General features: G+C 40.5%; 1 protein-coding gene across 2 annotated transcripts in view; it reads left to right on the forward strand.

Moving 5' to 3' along the window:
- Nucleotides 1-20,734, forward strand: part of LOC144722695 (kinesin-like protein KIF3A) — a 52,982-nt gene that overhangs the window by 15,322 nt on the left and 16,926 nt on the right. The window contains exons 9-13 of one of the 2 annotated variants that reach the window (XM_078601007.1): nt 1,718-1,816; nt 3,326-3,406; nt 7,873-8,029; nt 12,154-12,334; nt 14,636-14,746. In XM_078601007.1, coding sequence (XP_078457133.1) covers nt 1,718-1,816; nt 3,326-3,406; nt 7,873-8,029; nt 12,154-12,334; nt 14,636-14,746 — 629 coding nt within the window. The remainder of the gene's footprint in view (nt 1-1,717; nt 1,817-3,325; nt 3,407-7,872; nt 8,030-12,153; nt 12,335-14,635; nt 14,747-20,734) is intronic. The other variant, XM_078601008.1, reaches the window with a different exon arrangement.

Genomic DNA, 20,734 nt, shown 5'->3' on the forward strand with positions numbered 1-20,734 from the left:
GTGTGAATATGATAAAAGGCAGGGCCTTTAGGAAAACGATAATTTGAATGATGCGCCCCTTGCCTCTGGCCAGGCTGTTTAAATTTACATGTAAATTGATTTTCTTGCAGCTGCTGGTAAGAGTTTGTATTTCTGACATAATTGCCCGCAAGGTGTTCTAACTTCCGAAAGTTCTTTTGAGAATAAGCCGCTAGTCTTCCACACACGTGCCCTTAATCTGCTTATCGTAAGTGGTCTTAATGAGCACTTTTTTACCCGATGTCTGTACATTTTTCACTCGAAGGATGTGTGTATTTAAGACATTTTAACAACAAAAATCTATTTTTCAAGATCAAATGCTTAAAATAGGGCATTGTCCCAATAGTTTGATTAGTAATCTTAAAGAACTGAAAAAAACATGTATATGTCAATTGTCCTTTTATATAGATTATGTGATATCTAAAAAAAAACCTCTTTATTAAATTGCATTCAAATGCATTCAGATGCCAAACGATAGTTTTAGAAATGTAGCTCACGTGTTATTCATATAGAGTATCATTGCAATTCTTTTGTTTTCAAAATACACGACTGGCATGTATACAAGACATTTTATAAAACTTAGGCAGGGCTCATTGTCCAAAGCATACAGCTGTCTTCAGAGATGGTGCTTGCTTCATTTCCATATAAAAAGAATGTGTAATTACTTTTCTGCGGCAATTACGTTTCATAGGAAAGCGCAGCATGCAACACAAATAAGATATGAAGCTGCCTGCAAACCACACGTATTGTATTAAGCCGACCACCTTTTTCACTACCATGCTAATGTTAATATATTGCGCTTATATTATGACCGGCAATATTTTAGGGTAAAAGAGGTTTCAAACGTGTATATGCATTTCTAGATATTTGCCTTTTCATACTAATGGTATAATGTTCAGCCTTTTGTCAAACCCTGCCTGAATAAAGGCCTCCCCCACACTCTGTAAGTTAACAGGATCGTTTGGCCATTCTTCACCACACTTGTCAGTGCCTGTTGGTAAATGGATAGCTAAGACCAGTTTAGATGTTAGCCATGGCTGGGAATCGAACCACTGGGTTCACAGCGTGATGCGCAAACCGCTGTGCGAACACTGCCCAATATTTGCCTTTAGCTATTTTTACAAGCAGATTTATGAAAATATTGGCGTTAAGTCATTGAGTTAAGATTTAGAAAAACAATTGAAGATGCCTTCATACACAAGACCCATAGCACATGAGTTTTAACAAAAAAATCAATACCACAAAACAAAGCAGAGATAAATACTAATGGGTGCCAATTAGTAAATGTAAATATATAGGCATCAACTGTACCAGATTTACAGCGGTGGTTATACATTTTTAGCCCTTTTGTCAATTTCTTACACTGTAATTTTTTTTTTTTATCCACAATTCACCATCCTGGTCATTGTGGGATTGTCGGGGTGGGGGTTCGTGGGGGGCACGGGGTTTGCGCGCCCAGGAGCAGTTCATATATCATGCACCACTAATTTTAGGGATGGCCGGTAACCAAACTCAAAATCGTCAGGTTCACGGCACGCCAACCACTTTTCCTCCACTTCAAGATACATTTGAGAGTAAAACTTTCATTTGTTGTACAGCTGCTTTTTTCCCGAGTAAAGAGGCTGCATCTCACTCCCTCTATTACCCCTGCTTTTCCATTGTCTTCTAAAGCTGAAAAGGCCTCTTCTTTCTGCTGCAGGAGAGGAGGTGTCGGGGTCAGAGTTCAGCGGATCAGATGACGATGAGAAAGAAGGAACGGAAGGGGGCGACGGCAACGAAAAGCGAAGGAAGAGACGAGGTAAAGCGTGACCCCTCCAACGATTCTGACTTTAGTCATGCCTTGGGACAACGGCAGCCATATCGGGGTGCTGTTTTAACAGCAGGGTTCTGGCGTGTTTTGTGTGTGTATATATTTGTAAGCTGCATTCCGAGTGGCAATCTTATCACAATATTGAGCAGCCTAGAAGTTCAGTCAACCAAGCCAGCAGGGACAAATTTCATTTTTTTACAGCGCAAGCATCTGCTGCGATGAATTCAGTATGTATCGTTTGCTAGTACTCTTGATGCAGAATGACACCCAGTATTGCTTGCCAGTATGTAAATGTTAGTTTAATTAGCCAACGTAAGAATCTCTATTAAGATCTCTTAATATTATGAGCCACACATTCATTACAAGACATGTACATACATGATTTTACATTACCTATATGCGGGCAAACACAACTTTGCTAAGTATACATATATAAGTACCTACGTGCATTTACATTAAAACTTATATTGTCATTTTATATAACAATCGTCCATTAAAAATTACCACTCAGAAAATCTAGATTGATAAAAAAATCACAGGTTCGGCGACTCAAAAAAAAACCCGGGTAATGTGATCAGATTAAATATTACGTTAAACTTTGGATCCTTTCCTTTCAGGGGTCTAATTCACCGTGTGCACCAAAGCAAATCTTTGGAGCACTCATTATTGAAATCCTCCTCTGGTGTAAATTGACGCCTGGCAGATACTCGATTGGATCAATCCCCTCGTTACGGCAGAGTCACTCGCAGCCTGTGGCTGTTATTGGGCTGGACTAAATTTGGTCCACTGATTAAATCTTGCCCCAGGCAAAGCTAGGAGGATGCTTGGGGCCAAGAAATCCTAATGTATTCTTGGCCACAAACCAATTTAGTCAAAGTTGAACCCAATGTGTAGAAGAGGGAATTTTTTCTCCCTCTACGCTTATCCACAAGCTTTATAAGTTTCGATTCAAAGCTAATGAAGCTTAAGAGAGTACTTACGGGCATATTTATCTGAAGATATCACCTACAAGTTAATAGCAATCTGTTGCGTGACTGGTATAATTGCAGTCTTTGAAGTGTATAAAAAATAAAAAATAAACTACATCAATTAGCTTATTACTGGATTTAGAAAGCATTTACCCTAATGTTCCTAAACCAAAGGTAGGTATTCCCTATTCCTTTTCTAACACTAATTAGTGTTCCAAAAATGTCACCGTTGGCACAATTCTGTTCAAATTTGCCCTCCTCTGTAGTGCTCTTTGTTTTTCGTCATGTTTACGCAAATCCGAGAAAGGGCTCGACAAGTAATTTTGTGGTTGCACATCAAAGCGCACGTCACCCGCTGCCCAAATGAGCACCAACTTTTAAGCAGGCGTCGCGGCGTGCCGTGCAAGCGCGCCGTCACCGCCGCATCATTAGCGTCCCTTTACGTGGCGGCAGTAACTACTTACTGTGCCTCCACCTGCCCTCGTGTGAACCCCCCTGGCGCATCTGAACCCCCCTCCTCTCTTCGCAGGCAGCACCAGCAGCAGTAGTAGTGACAGTTCCACCTGCTCTGTCAAAGAGAAACCCATGGACAAACCACACTCATGTGGCTGTGAGTGTGTCCCAATGTTGATTTCCCATGCCCTGCTCTCTCGCCGCCGCCTCTTGCTGTCCCTCCCATTTGCGCTGGTGACAAATTCTTAACAGTCTATCCTCAGGCCCTCTGTTCTCGGAATTGCGCTGTGACCATGGGCAGGTGCTTCAAAAATGCTCGGCTCTTCTGTCAAGCGGGAAGCACGCCTGCTTATCATTTGCATAGTATAGCATTGTTCACAAACAGAGTGGGAGAAATTACGAAGATTTTGACAGTCAGATGTCAAGACTGAATAATCACATAAAAGTTTCTTGAAGAATTATTTAAACAGATCATTAGGGCCAGTCTTCACATCTATAAAGTATTTTACCAGCTTGAAGCCATCTCATTTTTAATTCTTTCTTGTTAATTTTATGGTGCAATTGCAAATTCAGCAGCACTTTTCAGACACTGCAGTTTACGATAAGCCACATTCTCAAGTTGCAGCCATAATGCAATAACCGTCATCATTTATCTCACATCACAGCCAAGATTATTGCCAAGTTGTTTCTCATGCACAGTTAATCCTGATCAAGAGTAATGCCATTTTCTATTTGCGATTCTGGGGTCTTTATCAAAGCAAAGGCTGCATTTTAGCATGGGCTTCTATGGCAAGCTGTTGTATTTGCCTGAAGTTGAGATGCGCCTTATTTCCATATCAACCAAACTGCCGATGGCTAAAATATTTCATTTGCTGGCTGTCATCTTTCTGGCTGAAAAGGTGGGAGAATGTGGTGGGGGGGGGGACTCTCCACGAACCTGTGTAATGTTATAGAAATGTGTTTAAATTTGTCATGTAAATATAAATAAGTACTCCTGCATCTGTAAATTTAAAAGATTGAACAAAACGTTTGCTTAGTTTCGCAACTGTGAAACTTTTACGTATTTTTTTTGACATTGAACACACTCTGTGCTGCTGATGCATCACATTGAGAAATAAATAAAAATAACGACAACAACACGTGCACTCAAAAACAGAAAAATCTCATTAAAAGTCTGTCATGGGATTGCTTTGTTTTAAAGCAGTGACTGCCCCGTGCAGCAAAGCCCCCTCACCCCCTCTGCCCATCATGCTCGCCCCCACGCACGCACGCGCACGCACACACGCGCTGGCGCATGCACGCGCGCACACGCTCACAGCCCCCACACGCGCACGGCTGTCTGCGGCTGACTGTGACGAGATGTGACTGGAGAGCGTAGGAGCTGCGCAGTGCTTTGTTCTTTCCACGCTTTTAAGAGAGGCACGGGGGAAGCAGCCTGCTTCCCGGTGGGAGCACCTCACGGCCAGAGGAGCTGCCCCCAAACCATCCTTCGCTTTCTTTTCCCTCCCCCCAGGTCCCCTTTCCTGTGTGCCTGGAAGGGATTTGTCCACTTAAGCTGTGCTTGCCATGCGCTAAAAAACAACCTCCCTCTAGCAGAAATGCACTTTTCGTTTATTTCCGGGCCCTCTCCACCCCGCCCAAAGTTTTAGCACTTTGACGCTTTAGCAAGTGGCCTGCTCTATATAAGTTAGTGTTGTCCTGAGCCACTTTTCGCTGGTTGCAATTCCCCTGGGATGATAGACCACAGTCAAATAGAATGCGCTTACAACGAATAATATTAACGCAATTCAGCATATTACTTTGTCGGGGGGAAAAAAGTACGAAACTGACATGTTGCATTATAAAACGCACTGAATATTTAATAAAGTAATAATTCAAATGTATATAACTTTATGGTTAATGCTCAGTAAAAATAAAAGCATAAGCACAAATATATAAAAGTGCGGGTCAAACTTAGTTTAATTCCAGCTCTTTTTATGGTCCTGGCATTGGAAACTCCGTAGCGTAATAATCATCATTGGTTGAACACATATTCCCAATGTCACCAAATTCACACAGGCAATAAAAATTTTCCAAGCACTATACCACCATAATGACGAGCTGGAACAGGATTAAAAATGAACATGTATTTACTTACCAAAAATATATGTGCTTAGTTTAAATAAAATGACAATTAAATGAGATTTCACTTTCAAAGAAATCGTGCTGTTTGAGAACATTGTAGGCCTGTAATTATTAACCATTGAAGTAACGTTTTAGCATAGTGGGTGAGGATAGGGGCGGTGTTACGTATGGTGCGAAAGATGTTCAACATACATACTGGACATCGATAAAAAAGAGCTTCATAGCTCATCGGATTCCTGCAGGATAAATAGAGATTCTGATGATAGTTGAGCTTACGAAGGATATCCCATTTTAATGTTGGTTGTAAGGTAATACAAGAAAATGGGTGGAAATAAGCGAAAGTGCTTTCTTACAAGCAACTTAAAGTGCAGTGTGCTTCGAGAGCAGGTCACTACCATGCTGTTGCAAGCTCGTGTCCATCTCTTGCTGCGACTGACGAGAAACCCCCGATACTTCTCCAGCTGTTTTCTTTGCAGGCTGTTACATTCTTCAGATGCGTTTCCACAGGTGAACACGTTCATGCTAGCTGGGGGCCTTCAGCTGGCTTGAAACGATTTTTATTGGGGCAAAGCAGTGAAATGGTGGAAGGTAAAACTTTTGCTGTTTATTGTCTGCCTCCGATCTCTTTCACTGCATGGCCATGCCGTTGTCAGAACAAGCTAATGTACTCGTGCTGTCATTTTAGAGTAATGTTAGGCACTTAAAAAAAATAAAAACAAATGTAATCACTTTCTTTCCTTGCTCTTTTCACGCTGCCTTCCGGCTATAAAATTCTGTACAAGACCAAACAGGTTTGTGTTTCAACTTTCTCAGCGCCCAGCATATTAAATGGCTTTGTATATGCATCCTATCATGTCCATGTAAATGTAGAGCAGCTTTTTTCTAAACAATATAGTCAAAATCTAGTCATTAGCGCACATTTATCGCTTAAAACTTTTAATTGGCGAGTGTCTAAAGAGTTTGTACTTCTGAAGAACCGCTCCTATAACGATATATCTTTAGGATAAAAGAGCCATTCCAATTTGCCTCATTCCTTCCCACATCTCGATTTCTGAATGCATAAACTGTTTAAATCTTAACAATTTTTTTTTACCTTCAATGTTTTTTTTTAGTTTTTTGCACTGATACTGTTAGAACTAACAATTAGTCACATGATTTGAAGACAATAGTGAAGAGTTGGAAAAATGCATATCACTGAACTAGGTTCTGGTTGTATATGCTTACAATGAATTGAGATTTAAAAAAATGTAGAGTTTTGTGTTTTCAATGGATTTTCAAATTGTTTAGGAGCTAATTGATCACTTGTCTGCCTTCACTAGACAGTTAAGAAAAAACCATGTCAGCTATAATTGTTTCAGGTTGGACATTTTATCATTACATATTATTTTAAAGTGTGATATTCAGAAGTGTGGCACAAAACCCCACATGACTCTTATGTAATGAAAATAAATGTTAAACAGCCCAGTAGTATTATTACAAATGCTTAGCCAGTAGTTCCACAGTGCAGCAAATGACAAATCTACTCAATGAAAAAAGTAAGTCCATGAAAATTTCAGAGTGAAATACATTACTATAAAAATATAAATTTGTAGGCCTGTGGGCATTCTGGCCAAGTGCTACAATTAATGATTTTTTTTGGCAGTGTTTTATAACCACGTATAGAAAAAGGCACACTGGCAAATTGAATTGTCATTTGATAGTTGAGGACAGGCACTTACTGGCTCCTAGTGGCTTTTCCTAAGCACTGCTGTTGGAGTGCAAAATTACAAATCTTGAAACAGCCTGGGCACAATGCCCATCATCATAAGCCTTTATAAGTATTGCACTAATGTAGGTTGGTGAACAAAAAAAAAAATCTAAAATATTGACGAGCACTTTATGAAGTTTAGGACATTTTTCCTCAAGTAAAATCTTTGCCCAGTATGATTTTACTAAAAGCTGTTGTACATTTTTATTTAACACAAGGTATGCATAAATCAGGGAAATTCATTTGTACTTTCATTACTGTCAATCTTGGCACACACGCACACGCATGATTATGCTCAAATATACATATTTACCCTTTACAGGAATATATTGCTAGGTTGATATTTTCAAATTAGCACTGAATGGTATTCTTAGTTAAATGTTCTTTAAATGAACTGATTTATTAATTCTATGCCTTTACACTGCAAATAGCCTTCATGACATTAAGAAGAAATTATTTCCAGCCTACTCTCTAGGGCACACAATACCCATTGGGAGCAATTATTGCAGTTGGAATAAGGTATGCACCGAGGTTCTGCTGGGAAGCATTCTTTTATTAATTTAATTTTCATAACGTAAAAAAAGCGCAATTTGCCTTATTCTTCATCCTGCTTCAGCAATGCGATGTTGGCAGCAATAAGCCTTCCACCCACTTTTTGTCCATGGACAGCATGCAAAAATATTTTAAAAATTGTTTACACACATTATTATGTCCTCTGTGCATGTGCACGTGTGTGTGCATGTACTGACTAGGCAAAAAGAAGATTCCGGTTGAGAAGCTAGCAGAGATGCAAGCGAAGATTGAGGAGGAGAGGAAGGCTCTGGAGGCACAGCTGGACATGGAGGAAGAGGAGAGAGACAAGGCTCGAGCTGAGCTGGAGCGACGAGAGAACGACCTACTCAAGGCGCAGTAAGTCCTTCCGTTTCCACAATCATCGTGAATAATATTGATGCCGGGCAGAGCTACAGAACATATTCTTTTGCAGTGAAGGTGAATCGAAATGGTACTCTGGGAATTATCTTTGCAGAGAGAGAAAGCCGGCCTGACAATAGCTCATATAAATATGTCAACCACAAGGTGGCATCGTCTTCCAGTGCAAGCAATGGCGAGAACCAATACAGAATTGACCCATCTCACACAAATGCTAAAATAGTCTTCAGATATACTTTCAATTCAGTATTTTCGTGAAGCTTTGTTTAAAAAATTCTAAACACTAACGGGCACAATATGAATTTTTAAGAATTTTTTGCTGGCCCTCTTCGTGAATCAAGTTGTATGAAGAAAAAAAATCAATTTTAGAAAATACCCTGGAGCAGAAATGAGGCATCATCAAATTCCATCAAAAGTTCATCGCCTCCTGCTCACACAAAACAATACCATAATTTTTTTCCTTTTTCTTTTAAACCAAAAACAAAATTGGCACTGAACCCCTTAAGGAATCAACAGCGTACGAGACTCGACATAAAACTTTCTCAGAATAATAACAAGTCCACTATTCCTGCTGGGTGAATATAGCTGTGCTTGCTCACAAAGATTGTACGATTCTTCTTGGGATCTCTGGAGGGAACTTTAGGGCTTTCACACAGAAACACACGTCGAGAATCAAGGCATTTCCCATGGCAGAGTGCACGTACATTTTCTCACAGGAACATTCCCTTAAGAAAAGAGAGATGTCTTGTTTTATAAGCACAAAGGCAAGATTGTGGAAGTGTAAAGATCCATTCACAAGGTGCCACCATCGCAGGAGATTAGACATTTTCCCCATTTTTTCTTCTCATTTTAAACCTGTACATTTTTTTTCGCGTGATATCATGGAATTTATTGTTTTGTTTTTCTGTATGACCTGCATATCTATGGCCATAAGCCACACCCAAGTAATTTCCTATACGTTCGTGAATTCCGTTCGGTATATACACAGCTGGGGTTTCCCAAAGTATTACCATACCTCATTGTTTATTTATACATTAATGAATGCGTTAGGTTAAAAGATTGGCATACCTGATACAAACCTCTTGTTTGGTTTCCTGCCTTTCAAAACAGCTGAACAAATTGCATAAGAGTTTTTCATTTTGTTTACTTGCCTATTAAGTTGAAACATTTCATCCTACCTTTCCATTCCCATCTAGCACGTCTTCCAAACATATCAACCCCTGTTTATCATGAGGCCAACATTACTGTGACTTTTATTTTGGCATCATAAGAGTGTTTACATTGTCTTGAAGATCCAACAGTGGTGAGATCATTACTGATGATGACACTGTATAAACATAGGTTAAGCCAAAACTAGAACCATTGGGCCCTTTTTACTTATTGCTGTAATACCCTGACATCTACTTTGAGTTTTCGGGTTCATATATATACATATATATGAGGCTTATAATGCCTTTAGTGATGTCTCATTTTTGTACTCAAACAATAAACTGCTTTTACTTGAATTCTGCAAAATGCTCCATCTGAGACTCAAAGGAGCACATTTACAGCGTTCATTACATGTTTACGCTTTGAAAAGGTAACTCAAGTGTGCTTATGTACTGCATGATATGTTGACACATACATTGCTTAAGTTTAGGGGGAAAAACAAAAAAACACGCACACACCAGGTCTGTTACTGCATAAGGGTCGCAATGAGGGAAGGGAGATGTATTAATTTTACTAATCATGGTAGTGACACATTGGTCAAACATGGGGCTGCTGCTTTCCATCTGCCAGGGAATGCAAGGCATTTTATTTCCTGCAGAGAGGAGCCTTTTACTTGAGGCTGAGTAAGCACACAGAGGATGGCACACATGGGGGCCCTTTTTCCTGGCTCCATGGTGTGCATTAAATTTTTGGCGTAAACAGCTCGGGGTGTGAATACTAGGTTCCCATTTACGAGGGGAAACAAATATCATAACTTAATCAAATAAAATGCACACTTCATTAGGGATGACATGTATAATTTTGGCACTGCATTTTCTCACATTTGTGTGAAAACTTTTCACCACACCAAGTGACAACTTGGAAATCATCAATCAGAATTAATGAAAATATATATGTGAAGATGAAAGGCCACATCAGTCCCTTTGAACAATCCTTTTGTGCAACCAATGCTCTACTCGGCATGTGGTAACTTTGATATTATCCCAGTAGAAATAAAAGCTTGTATACACAAAGCAGTCCAGAGACAAATCTCTGCAGCATTAAGAGTACCTCATCAAATCGAACGATACAGTATATCACATCAAGGTGTAAACAGGCTTGCGACCTTACTTTGAAAATATTACATTAAACATTTACTCCTTTAGTGAAAGTATTCACCCTCAATTGGTGTTCCTTTTGTGGACCTGCAATGTTTTAAGTTGTTCGACACCTAAAAGAGTTAGAAGATAATAAAACCAATGTTGCCTATTTTTCTTAACGTATAAGCAGTTATATTTTTTGGGTCTTTCGGTAATGTCACGTAGATAGGTTGAAAGAAAATAACAAAAAACTACGACGTTTCGATCACAACACAAGCGATCGTCATTCTCCGTTTCGATCACAACACGAGTGTTGTGATCGAACCGTCGTAGTTTTTTGTTATTTTCTTTGAACCTATCTACGTGACTTTACCGAAAGACCCAAAGAATATGAATTCCTGCAGTCACGAAAGCTTTAAGTCAAGGTATAAGCAGTTGTCCAAAAACTATTAGACGAAAGCAACCCCACACTTTCCATCTGACGGTCCTGCAACATTACCATTCATCTCCTGCGCACGAGCTGAACTCACCCCCCTCTCTCTCTCTCTGCGGTAGTCATGTTATCGGGATTGTTCTCTCCATTGTCTGCCATCTGTACTCGACTATGCCGTTGGCTGTCATCCATTCTAGCAATACATCTTTGCTAAATACACTTTCTTATGTGATATGTTGATTACCTGCTCCTTTTGAAAGATAATTTTCTTCATTGTTCCAATCACAACATGTATGTTTATTTTTTGCATTGGGATTTGAATGACTTCCACAGTAATAAAATATCACTGTACTGGATTTTTGTTCAACATACATTTCCACCTGTGACATGTATTTGTTATGTTTAAGCCATTATCCCTACCTGCAAAAAACCTACCTGAACGTTTGTAGAGTTTAGTGATTCCTCAAAAAAACAATCAATTTCAATGAAGCAGGAATTCACATTCCTGGTTCGTTGAAATTGAACCAGGAATTTTAAATAAATTCTATAGAAAATAATCTATTGCTCATGGTGTACAGTGCAGTCTCCAACCATTATTCACCCTATCTCTCTAGCCTCTGTTTATGTGCCATAAAGAAGGGCCCTTGCCCAAATGTCACCTATAATATATTTTTCCTTTTAAGGCCACTGTTATTGACGAATGTGTTGAGTTTTTTGTAATTCGCATAATGAGCTGCACTGAAACAGGAGTGGAATGCATCACCAAACCACAACTGCGACCCAACAGCTGTGCCAGCCTCTATATATCTCCAATGCACAAACAGTGAAGAGCTATACTTGGCTGTTCCAGGTGGCCACATGTCTAAATGGTGTAGGTCTTCAAACTGAAGTTGTGTGCACATACCCCAGCACCTCTGTTCCAATATGTCCACGCTTAAATATTCTCACTTGGACTATTTTCTTTAATCTTTCACGACAATTAATAGTTATAACTCAAGTGCTCACAATTATATAAAAACAAAAACACCAATTCAATGCAATATATATACGTAGAACAGGTTACATGTTGCATGCTTTGTTAAATGTAGCTAGCAATTAATGTATGATAAAATAAACAACATTTATATTTTTTAAAAATCTCCATAATACACATGAACCATTTGGGTTATACATATACAAATATTTCCTCCGTGCATATTGCAGGTTTTAATTAAAACATGTTATAAGCTGGTACGGTGCTGGGCAAGGGGAGGGGTTGCAGTGAGGGGGGGGGGCAGAAGTCTGGAGGTCGTGAGCCATGAGATTAGGCTTCCATTAAGCCATCACGACGAACTGCCAATGTGGAAAGGCTGCAGAGTACACTCACGATGCTGTGTGTTTAGGCAGGAGCACCAGGCCCTGCAGGAGAAGCTGGCAGCCCTGGAGAAGAAGGTCATCGTGGGTGGAGTGGACCTGCTCGCCAAGGCAGAGGAGCAGGAGAGGCTCCTGGAGGAGTCCAACATGGAGCTGGAGGAACGGCGCAAGCGCGCAGAGAAACTTCGGCGAGAGCTCGAAGAAAAAGAGGCAAGGAGAACCCATTTGTGGGCAATTCCACGCATTCCTTGGGCCACTCTAAATTAAAGTCTTTTCATACTCTTAGTTTTTTCGGTAAAGTCACTTAGGTAAAAAATGAAATTTAAATTAATCAAAAATAAAATAATAAAAATCACGACGTTTCGGAGACAACACAAGTCTCCATCATTAGGTGGGACCGTCACAGCCAGATTTGCCGTATCAAATAAAATAATAAAAATCACGACGTTTCGGAGGCAACACAAGTCTCCGTCATCAGGTGGGACCGTCACAGCCAGATTTTCTATATCAAGTGAGCAAATCTGGCTGTGACGGTCCCACCTGATGACGGAGACTTGTGTTGCCTCCGAAACGTCGTGATTTTTATTATTTTATTTTTATTCATTTAAATTTCAATTTTTTACCCACGTGACTTTACCGAAAAAACTAAGAGTATGAATCCTTGCAGTCACGAAAGCTTCAAATCTAGAATTAAAGTATTTTCATTTTACCAGCGAAGGCCCACTGAGATATATAGCTCTTTTTCAGAAGCGACCTGGCCACATATGACAGCTCAACGAAGTGGCTTATCATGTGGACATTTATAGGAGCCAAATACTCTAAACGCATGTTGATTCTAAATGTGGAGGGAAAAACCGGTGGACCTGGGGAAAAATCCACGCCGCCACGGGGAGAACATGCAAACTTCAAATATACAGCTGTCGGATTCGGGATTGAACCCACGACCTCCTGTATACCAGGCAAGGGAGATAACATCTCACCACTGCAGCGCCCACTCCACTGCAAGGAGGCCATGTCTAATCTATATTGCCAGTATTTTGCTTGTGCATTATCTGCCCTTGATGTACCAGGCTCATTAGTGGTTTGGGTGCCCCGGATTATACGTTTTCTTAACGAGACCCCATTATTTACATGAAAACCCATTTTTCCTATTTACAGCTTATAATGTTATTTATTATTCTTTCTACATGCTATTAAAGGTAATAAAACACACCACTGGAGCCACAGAAAATCACAAGCCAATTCGGGAATGCACAATGCACTTCTACAACTACTTACTCTACAGCACTAAACTGGGATGGCATGGAGACCTAGTACAGAGTGAAGATGTAGCAAAATAACGCCGGTATATCCAGCCACACATTATTCCGAGGACACAGTGTGTGCTCTTGGCCAAGCAGTTGGTAGGGCTCAGGGTTTGTTTTGCCGAGCTTCAGAAGAAACTGGGACAAGGGCAGAGAGTGAACCATAACAGGCTGCGGACATCAGGTGTAGCCTATTACGTTAAGGTGAACGCAACAGTGTGCATTCATTGCTGAAGCGCTGCAGCTGGAGTTATTATTTTACTGCAGGAACCTATGTAAGTTACGGCACCTTTCCCTTGCGTGTCATGCTGGCCATTGCCTGCAGGGAAACTGAAGTTTAAATCTCAGCAGTGGCCAGATGTGCGCGCACTTAAGGGTGGATTTTGTGAAAGACTTTGCTTACAGGCCTGGCTGTAATTTAGATGTTGTCTTTGCGTGCATATTCAGGGTTTACACCGACCTCCAATTCTGATTAATCTAATGGACCAGTTTAGTTTTCCATTCCCAGGCGAGGCCAATGCAATGATTGAGAATAAGACACCAATGCTTTAACCTTTCATTTAACGGTGCAGGACACACTTTTCATGCTGGAAAAAGCAGGCTAATTTGTCCTATGCAGAGTTTGGCATGAACCCCAATTGGTAGACAATCAAAACCTATCATGGAATGGTGAAGCAACATGAATGTGTATTCTTTTGTACACATTCAGTCGAATAAGGTCCTGTTATTTCGAAACTTGTGGAACAAAAACTGTCCGGAAAAAAAGAGACCTGAAAATCACAGCGGGGCAATGGCATTAATCTCAGTTCCTTAGATTAAAGTACAAACTATAAACAATTTTTCTTATGAATCTTTAAACAAGTGCATTACGTATTTTTCCCCATTCATGGGATTGTTTAGCAATGACCGGTTCTGGATTATAACAAACCTCCCCAATTCCAGACCTCTGTAATATTAACACAATTTCACATTTACCTTGCAGCCACAAAAGGGGGTGGGGGTGGGAGGTGGTACGATTATGGGGGTGGGGGAGAAGAAGAGAAGTATTGGAATAAAACACTTGTCAAGAAATGATGACAACCAACTCTCCCTTTAATCCCCTGCCATTATCCAGGGCAGCCAAGTTAGCAGCGCATGCAGGAGAGTAGAGGTGGGGGGTTTTTTCCCCCTCTGGCTAATTAGTGTGCCGTCTGCTCCCACTTTGCAGCAAGAACGCCTCGATATAGAGGAAAAGTACAACAGCCTTCAAGAGGAAGCCGCTGGAAAGACCAAGAAGCTGAAGCGAGTGTGGACCATGCTGATGGCTGCCAAGTCTGAGGTATTGCAGAGATTTTCCAGATGCAGTCTTCTACACAGCACCGTATTCTTAGTGCTACCGTAGCATTGAGCTTTTGCAAAACACATAAGCTAATACGTTAAGCACAAACCCTGCTTTGGCCCCTGCAGTCCACACTACTTATAACATCAAACAGTTTTGATGAAATGCTAAATGCATTTCAGATACGTAGACAGATTAAAAATAATGTGTTCTAATTTTACGCACGCACTTGCACATACACAAAATAATGTAGCCCCAGCACAGAGATGCATATGCTGTCAGAGAAGTTAAGCATACCAGTACAGATGAACATAAAACATCATTGGATGTTTTTTATATGTATATACATACACATAAATACGCCAGAGATCCCCAGTGTAGTAGCATACACAGGCTGTTTGAGTAATTTCTGTTAGCGAGCACCTATAAGGCTGGCATGCTGCCATGAGAGGCTGTTGTGGCCAAGACCACAACAGCCACCTTTGTTTCCCCAGTGCTGTTGTTTACACACCAGGTACTTATTTAATAGCCAGTTGACCTCGGGGAGGCCCAGTGTTGATTCAGATATTCGTCAACGATGTTGGCAATGAGTAGGAATCACTAGTGTGCTGGGTTTATAGCACAGTGCACTAACCACAATGCCACCAATACATATATACACACACACATTTTACACAACATTTCCTTATCCAGTTTAAAGCATAAAATGCTTGCAGGCTTGTCCGAAATATGATGCTGAAATCAACTGCAGTTCAGGGGACCCAATGCTCCAAGAGATAATTATGACTGAAAATAATTTTCCCTTGGACACGTGAACTAATCCCTGATTACCCTGCACACTAACAGCAGCCCCGCACAGATACACAAGTGGTACACTAAGGTAAACAACTTTAGTGCCTAGAACACTGTGCCAAAAAGCCAACTCCATGTTATGAACGTGGACTCAAAACATTTCCGAAAAGAGAACATCCTAAAATTGAGAACATCCTAATATTAGAAATGGTAGCAAGGGACGTTGTTAGGTCTTGTCAAAATAACGATTTATAATGTTTCCAGTTGACCGTGCAAAAAATCCGCATGTCTTCACGGTTCATGATGCAGTGGTCGTCTTATTTTTGTGTGTCCATGGCTCTGAACTTCATGACCTGCTTTGAGTTTGGCTTTTGTCCTGAAAAAAAAAGGCATCTTGAAGGTGATTTTCCTCGTTCAAGTTCATTTGTTTGACCAAGTGAGAACTCATTGGTGTGAGGAGTTCAAAATAAGTGCAGCATATTGGTGTTGACAGTAGGACACGAGAGCACGCTACCTTGATTCAAATAGGTTCCCGTGATATGGAATGTATTACAGGTAGGAACAACAGTTCCACACTGCCCACCAGGGATTATTTGTCTGTCGTGCATAGTCTCTCCCAAACATGTACGCTCCCGGATTGGTTGAAGTGCATCACGTGACCGCGAGCTTTCTGTCGTGCACGAATGCGCTGTCCAACCAAGTTCCTACCTGCCCACTCCGAAGGAACGTGTTTTCTAAGTGGACGTTGTCCCGAGCCGACCTTGGCGCAGTTATTCCTTACTCCCTCTCCCACACATGGTCTGGCATTCCTGCGGTCAAGAAATCATTGGTAGAAACGGGAGGGAGGAGTATAAGGGATGTTCATGGGCTTATTTTGTCCAGTGGGAAATTGAGGTCCACCCACGCCTGCCCTGTCAGAAGACATTTCTACACAGAGATAGGGTCAATGATTGAAGAGCCAACCAATGTTCGGGTCAAGGGTTGCATATACACACACCACTGCCAAAGTAGATAGGAGGCTTTAAAGCCAGCAAAAGATTAGTCGCATGTGCCATTACATTATCTTAGTTTTCCATGCGTCTGAGGACTCTTGTGACAGTTTGCCAGAGCACACCTCACCTTTGATAAGATAAGCTTTATTTAAACCAAGCTGTATACAAAGATGATCTGTTTATAAACAGTGAGTGTGCAGTGAATGATAAGTTATAATATAAAGAAAGCTGTTGTTTAAAAATGCAACAATATTATTAATTGATACAACCTAGGGGGCCGTTAAATAGTACTTAATATGGATAGTTAAATCAACACTGTTGTAGGCTAATAATGGGTGTTTATGTGGAGAAATGAAACTCGTTAATGCCCAGTTGATGAGTGGGATGTGGGGAGCATCCAGGACTGCTTTGGATATCACTTGCCACTGAGTTTGGCCAGGTCAGTGGGTAAGTCGCGCCAATGTGCACGGACGATGCATGGTCAGACAAACCCCACAACAGACACGGATTGTGGAGGCCTTCCACCGGCAGTTGATTGATAGAGGTTTGAGAAATAACAGCTGAGCTACCTTTAAAACTAACATGTATCAAAATTCGCATCATTAATCGGTTACAAAACTGCAATTACTTATTTGCCATCAGCATTTCTGGCAGTGTCGTTCAGATGTTGCATTGCCAAAGGGGTAGTAGTGCCAACTGAAACCACTCTTATAAAATAAAGGAACATGAACAAGCTAAGAATCAGAAGCATTTCAATGGTACTCGGCCAGTTTCGGCATTCTCCATGCAAAAATAATAACAGTACACTTGATTGGATTCCAGTGCATTTCAACCTTCCCCCCCCCCCCCCCTTAATATTGTTGTAAGTATAACGTAGTAAAAAATGATTGTATAAATTCCCATAACACAAGTAAATATCACCCCCCACCCCCCCCCCCCCCAAAACATTCGGTTTAACTTAAAATCATCAACGAATAATAATTTTGGTCAATTTGGAAAAGTTAAACCAAACTTTAATGTGAATGTTATCATCCTTTAACTTTAGATAAATCATAATACATTAGCCCTAATTAGTTTTATATACCAATTTACCACACTGATCAAATTATGAATGCTTATAAAACCAAAATAAGCTTGCTTTGATTTGCAAAACATTGAAATATAGAATTGATTGTCTTCAGATAATTACCTGAAACTAGAAAGTTCAAAACACATTTATCACTGGTAAGGTGCAATGCACGGATTGTATCATTGTTCCGAGGAGTTTAAATTTACAAGCAGGACATGCATTCCACATTGACTTTATTCATGCCAATTGTGTGAAAACATTTTAAAAGGTTTGCTAATTATCTATTTGGCTTGCACTCTTAAAATACTATAGAATGAAAATGGTAAAATAAGACAAATTTCCATTTATCATGTGACTTTACTGGGATTTTTATTGCATAGCACATCAATGCAAACCTTTTGCAAACCTCGTCATACACATCTAGGCCATTAAAAAGCTTTAAAACTGCTGCCAAGTAGCTATACTTTTGCAGTTATTTGCCAAAGTTGTAAAATTGCCCTCAGTGCTGTAAAATAATTGGCAGTTGCCTACTTGATGAACGGCTCTCACATCCTTTGGTTGCGGAACACTGAACGGGAATTGAGACCAATGACGGAGGAACTGCCCACTGCTTGCTTCTCTAATCACTACAGGACATGTACATACTTCCCACCTTACACGCAGCATTATCTGTGGCCTGCGGCTTACACAGCACTCAACTAACCGGCATATGTACGAGGGGTGGGTGGGTGGTGGGGGGGAGGAGTTTTTGTTGTTGTTGTTTTGAACACTGTCCAAAAGATGCTTGGGCAAATGCATGAGCACGACCCGTTCTCCCAGAGTTCCTGAGAACATTACAGAAAACAGATGGGCGCCGGTAGTTCCTCGGTCTCACGGCCCCTTAGCTCCCTGCGGCTATAACCCCCCCCCCCGGTCCGGCCTCATGTTATTCTTTTTTGCAAATGTACACAAGTGAATTGCTTAGAAACCCTGGCCATGCACGTATTCCGCTTCCTTGCCATTGTTGTTCTTCCCCCCCGCACCTCCGATTAGCACGGTTGGCTACGTATGGTGCGAAAGAAGTTCAACATACATACATACATGCTTCAATAATAAGCGCAGCTTGCATTTGAGCAACACGCGGAAGAACGCTGTTGTAGACATTTTCATCTGCAGAATGCTCGGAAACTCTGTGTTATTATTTGGGTGGGGTGTCGAGGTTGGAGAGGTTATCCAAATAGGTTTCTAAATGCCATTACTCTCAGAAAACTAATAGCAATAAATCACGACTTAAAAATGTTCAGTTATTAATTAGGGTTTTCTCTGTTGTTATGCACACTGCCATAGTGTACTTTTTACACAAAGTAGTTTTGAGTCATGGATTTCAGGGCGAGTATGTTTTCCATTAGTTCTTACCACACTAAAGAGTGGGATGTGTCCTTTGGTATAGCGCTGAGGACACTCAGGATGTCTCCAGTCTGAAGGGGGTAAATGCACTCTGTTTTGTCAACTCATCAAATAAGGCTTTTTCTATCCAATTATTCTGCCAACAGGGCACCAGCTTGCTTCACAAGGGTTTGTGTTTTTTCGATTGCTGTTAGCTTTGGGTCTTGTACACTTGAGTCCCGAATCGCTTATCATCCCCCAGGAGGGTTTATCAGTTAACTTACGATGGAAATGTTTACAGTTCATTCCTCATCGTGCCGGACAAAAATTCCGCTTCCTTGCCCGTTCGTGCAAGCAGTTGAATTCCAAGGGGCTCGATTAATCTTGCACAAGTATCTCAGTTGTTAACAAATGTTTCGCTTCTACTGTATACTCCTTTGCAAAATTGAAAAAAATGAAAAATGTGCATATTTTATGGCATTAACTGATTGAACCAATTTCTCAATTAAAATGAATTATATGGTTTCTTATTATTTTATCATAATGAGGGTCATGTAACGTAAATCATATAAATGTACACAAAGTCCTTGTACACCTCTTGATTCAGTTTCCACAATACTGTAACTGCACGCTGTTAATTGCTCAATTGGGACTAAACAGCAATCATCGCCCCCTACCGGCAGACTAATGCCGCAGGTCACTCTTTCAAATGAGACTATCGTGTTCGCTCGAATTCTCACCTGGCAAAACAAAATTAACCTAATTAGAGACAGTTGTGGGGGGGGCAGGGTGGGGGGAAGAAAATAAGCAATACAACTATCCCCAAAGCTTTGTTTTACAATTTCAAAGAGTTGTAGAATTTAGGGTTTTTTATTCTCTTTCATAGCCTAAAAAGTAAACATTGTTACGGAAATGTTTCACTCTAAAAAAAAGGAACCATTGTGCCACGCACGAGACGTTTTAGTTTTCAACTGCCAACAGATCTTGAAACATGGTAAGGACGTGGTTGTTTGAGAACGGGCTTCCCACTTTATTAGCCAACAACTGCAGGCATTTTCGGTTTACATAATAAGCAAACCATTTTCAGTATGCCTTGGAAAAACAAATTTACTTTATTACTGGCAAAATAACTTGGCAGTCTTTGGGCCCATTTGATTCATTACTGGAAAGGCCCCTTGGACAAAAAGTTCATTTTCGTTTTTACTATTTATTCACGTTGTGGAATAACGAGACGTGCTGTGCACTGTCAAACGGCTCTTTGAGATAATGAATACCCTCCCAGCACTTAACAACTGAGCAGCACACATCCAGATGAGAATATAACTGGGGAATAGCTATAAATTAGGGCCACTTTACCATCGACAAAGCAGCAAATTTCCAACCTTGAGAAATGTGATTCCTGAAAATGTTTGAAATATGGCCGATTTTTTCCTTCAATGGCACTTTTATGACCCCGGCAATAAAGACCAACATGACGGTGGAAAATAAATCCATAATTAAACATTAAGCATTGCTGTAGCTTTACACTTTCTGTCAAGAGAAAATAGGACAATAAAATTCATATGTGTGTATTGTAATTTATTCTTCAATATAAAATGCAGCAATATTAAAAAAGGAGCAGTTTCTTTCACTTTCCTGTAATGCACACTACTTGGTTTTAATGTAATATACGATGCCAGTCACATGGGATCCATTTCACAGTTTGCAGGTTATTTACATTGGAACTAATCGCTTGTAGATATAACCACACAAATATTTACACCAGGTTTG

The sequence above is a fragment of the Lampetra planeri genome, chromosome 15, assembly GCF_965212315.1.
Source record: "Lampetra planeri chromosome 15, kcLamPlan1.2.h2, whole genome shotgun sequence".
Classification (NCBI taxonomy): domain Eukaryota; kingdom Metazoa; phylum Chordata; class Hyperoartia; order Petromyzontiformes; family Petromyzontidae; genus Lampetra; species Lampetra planeri.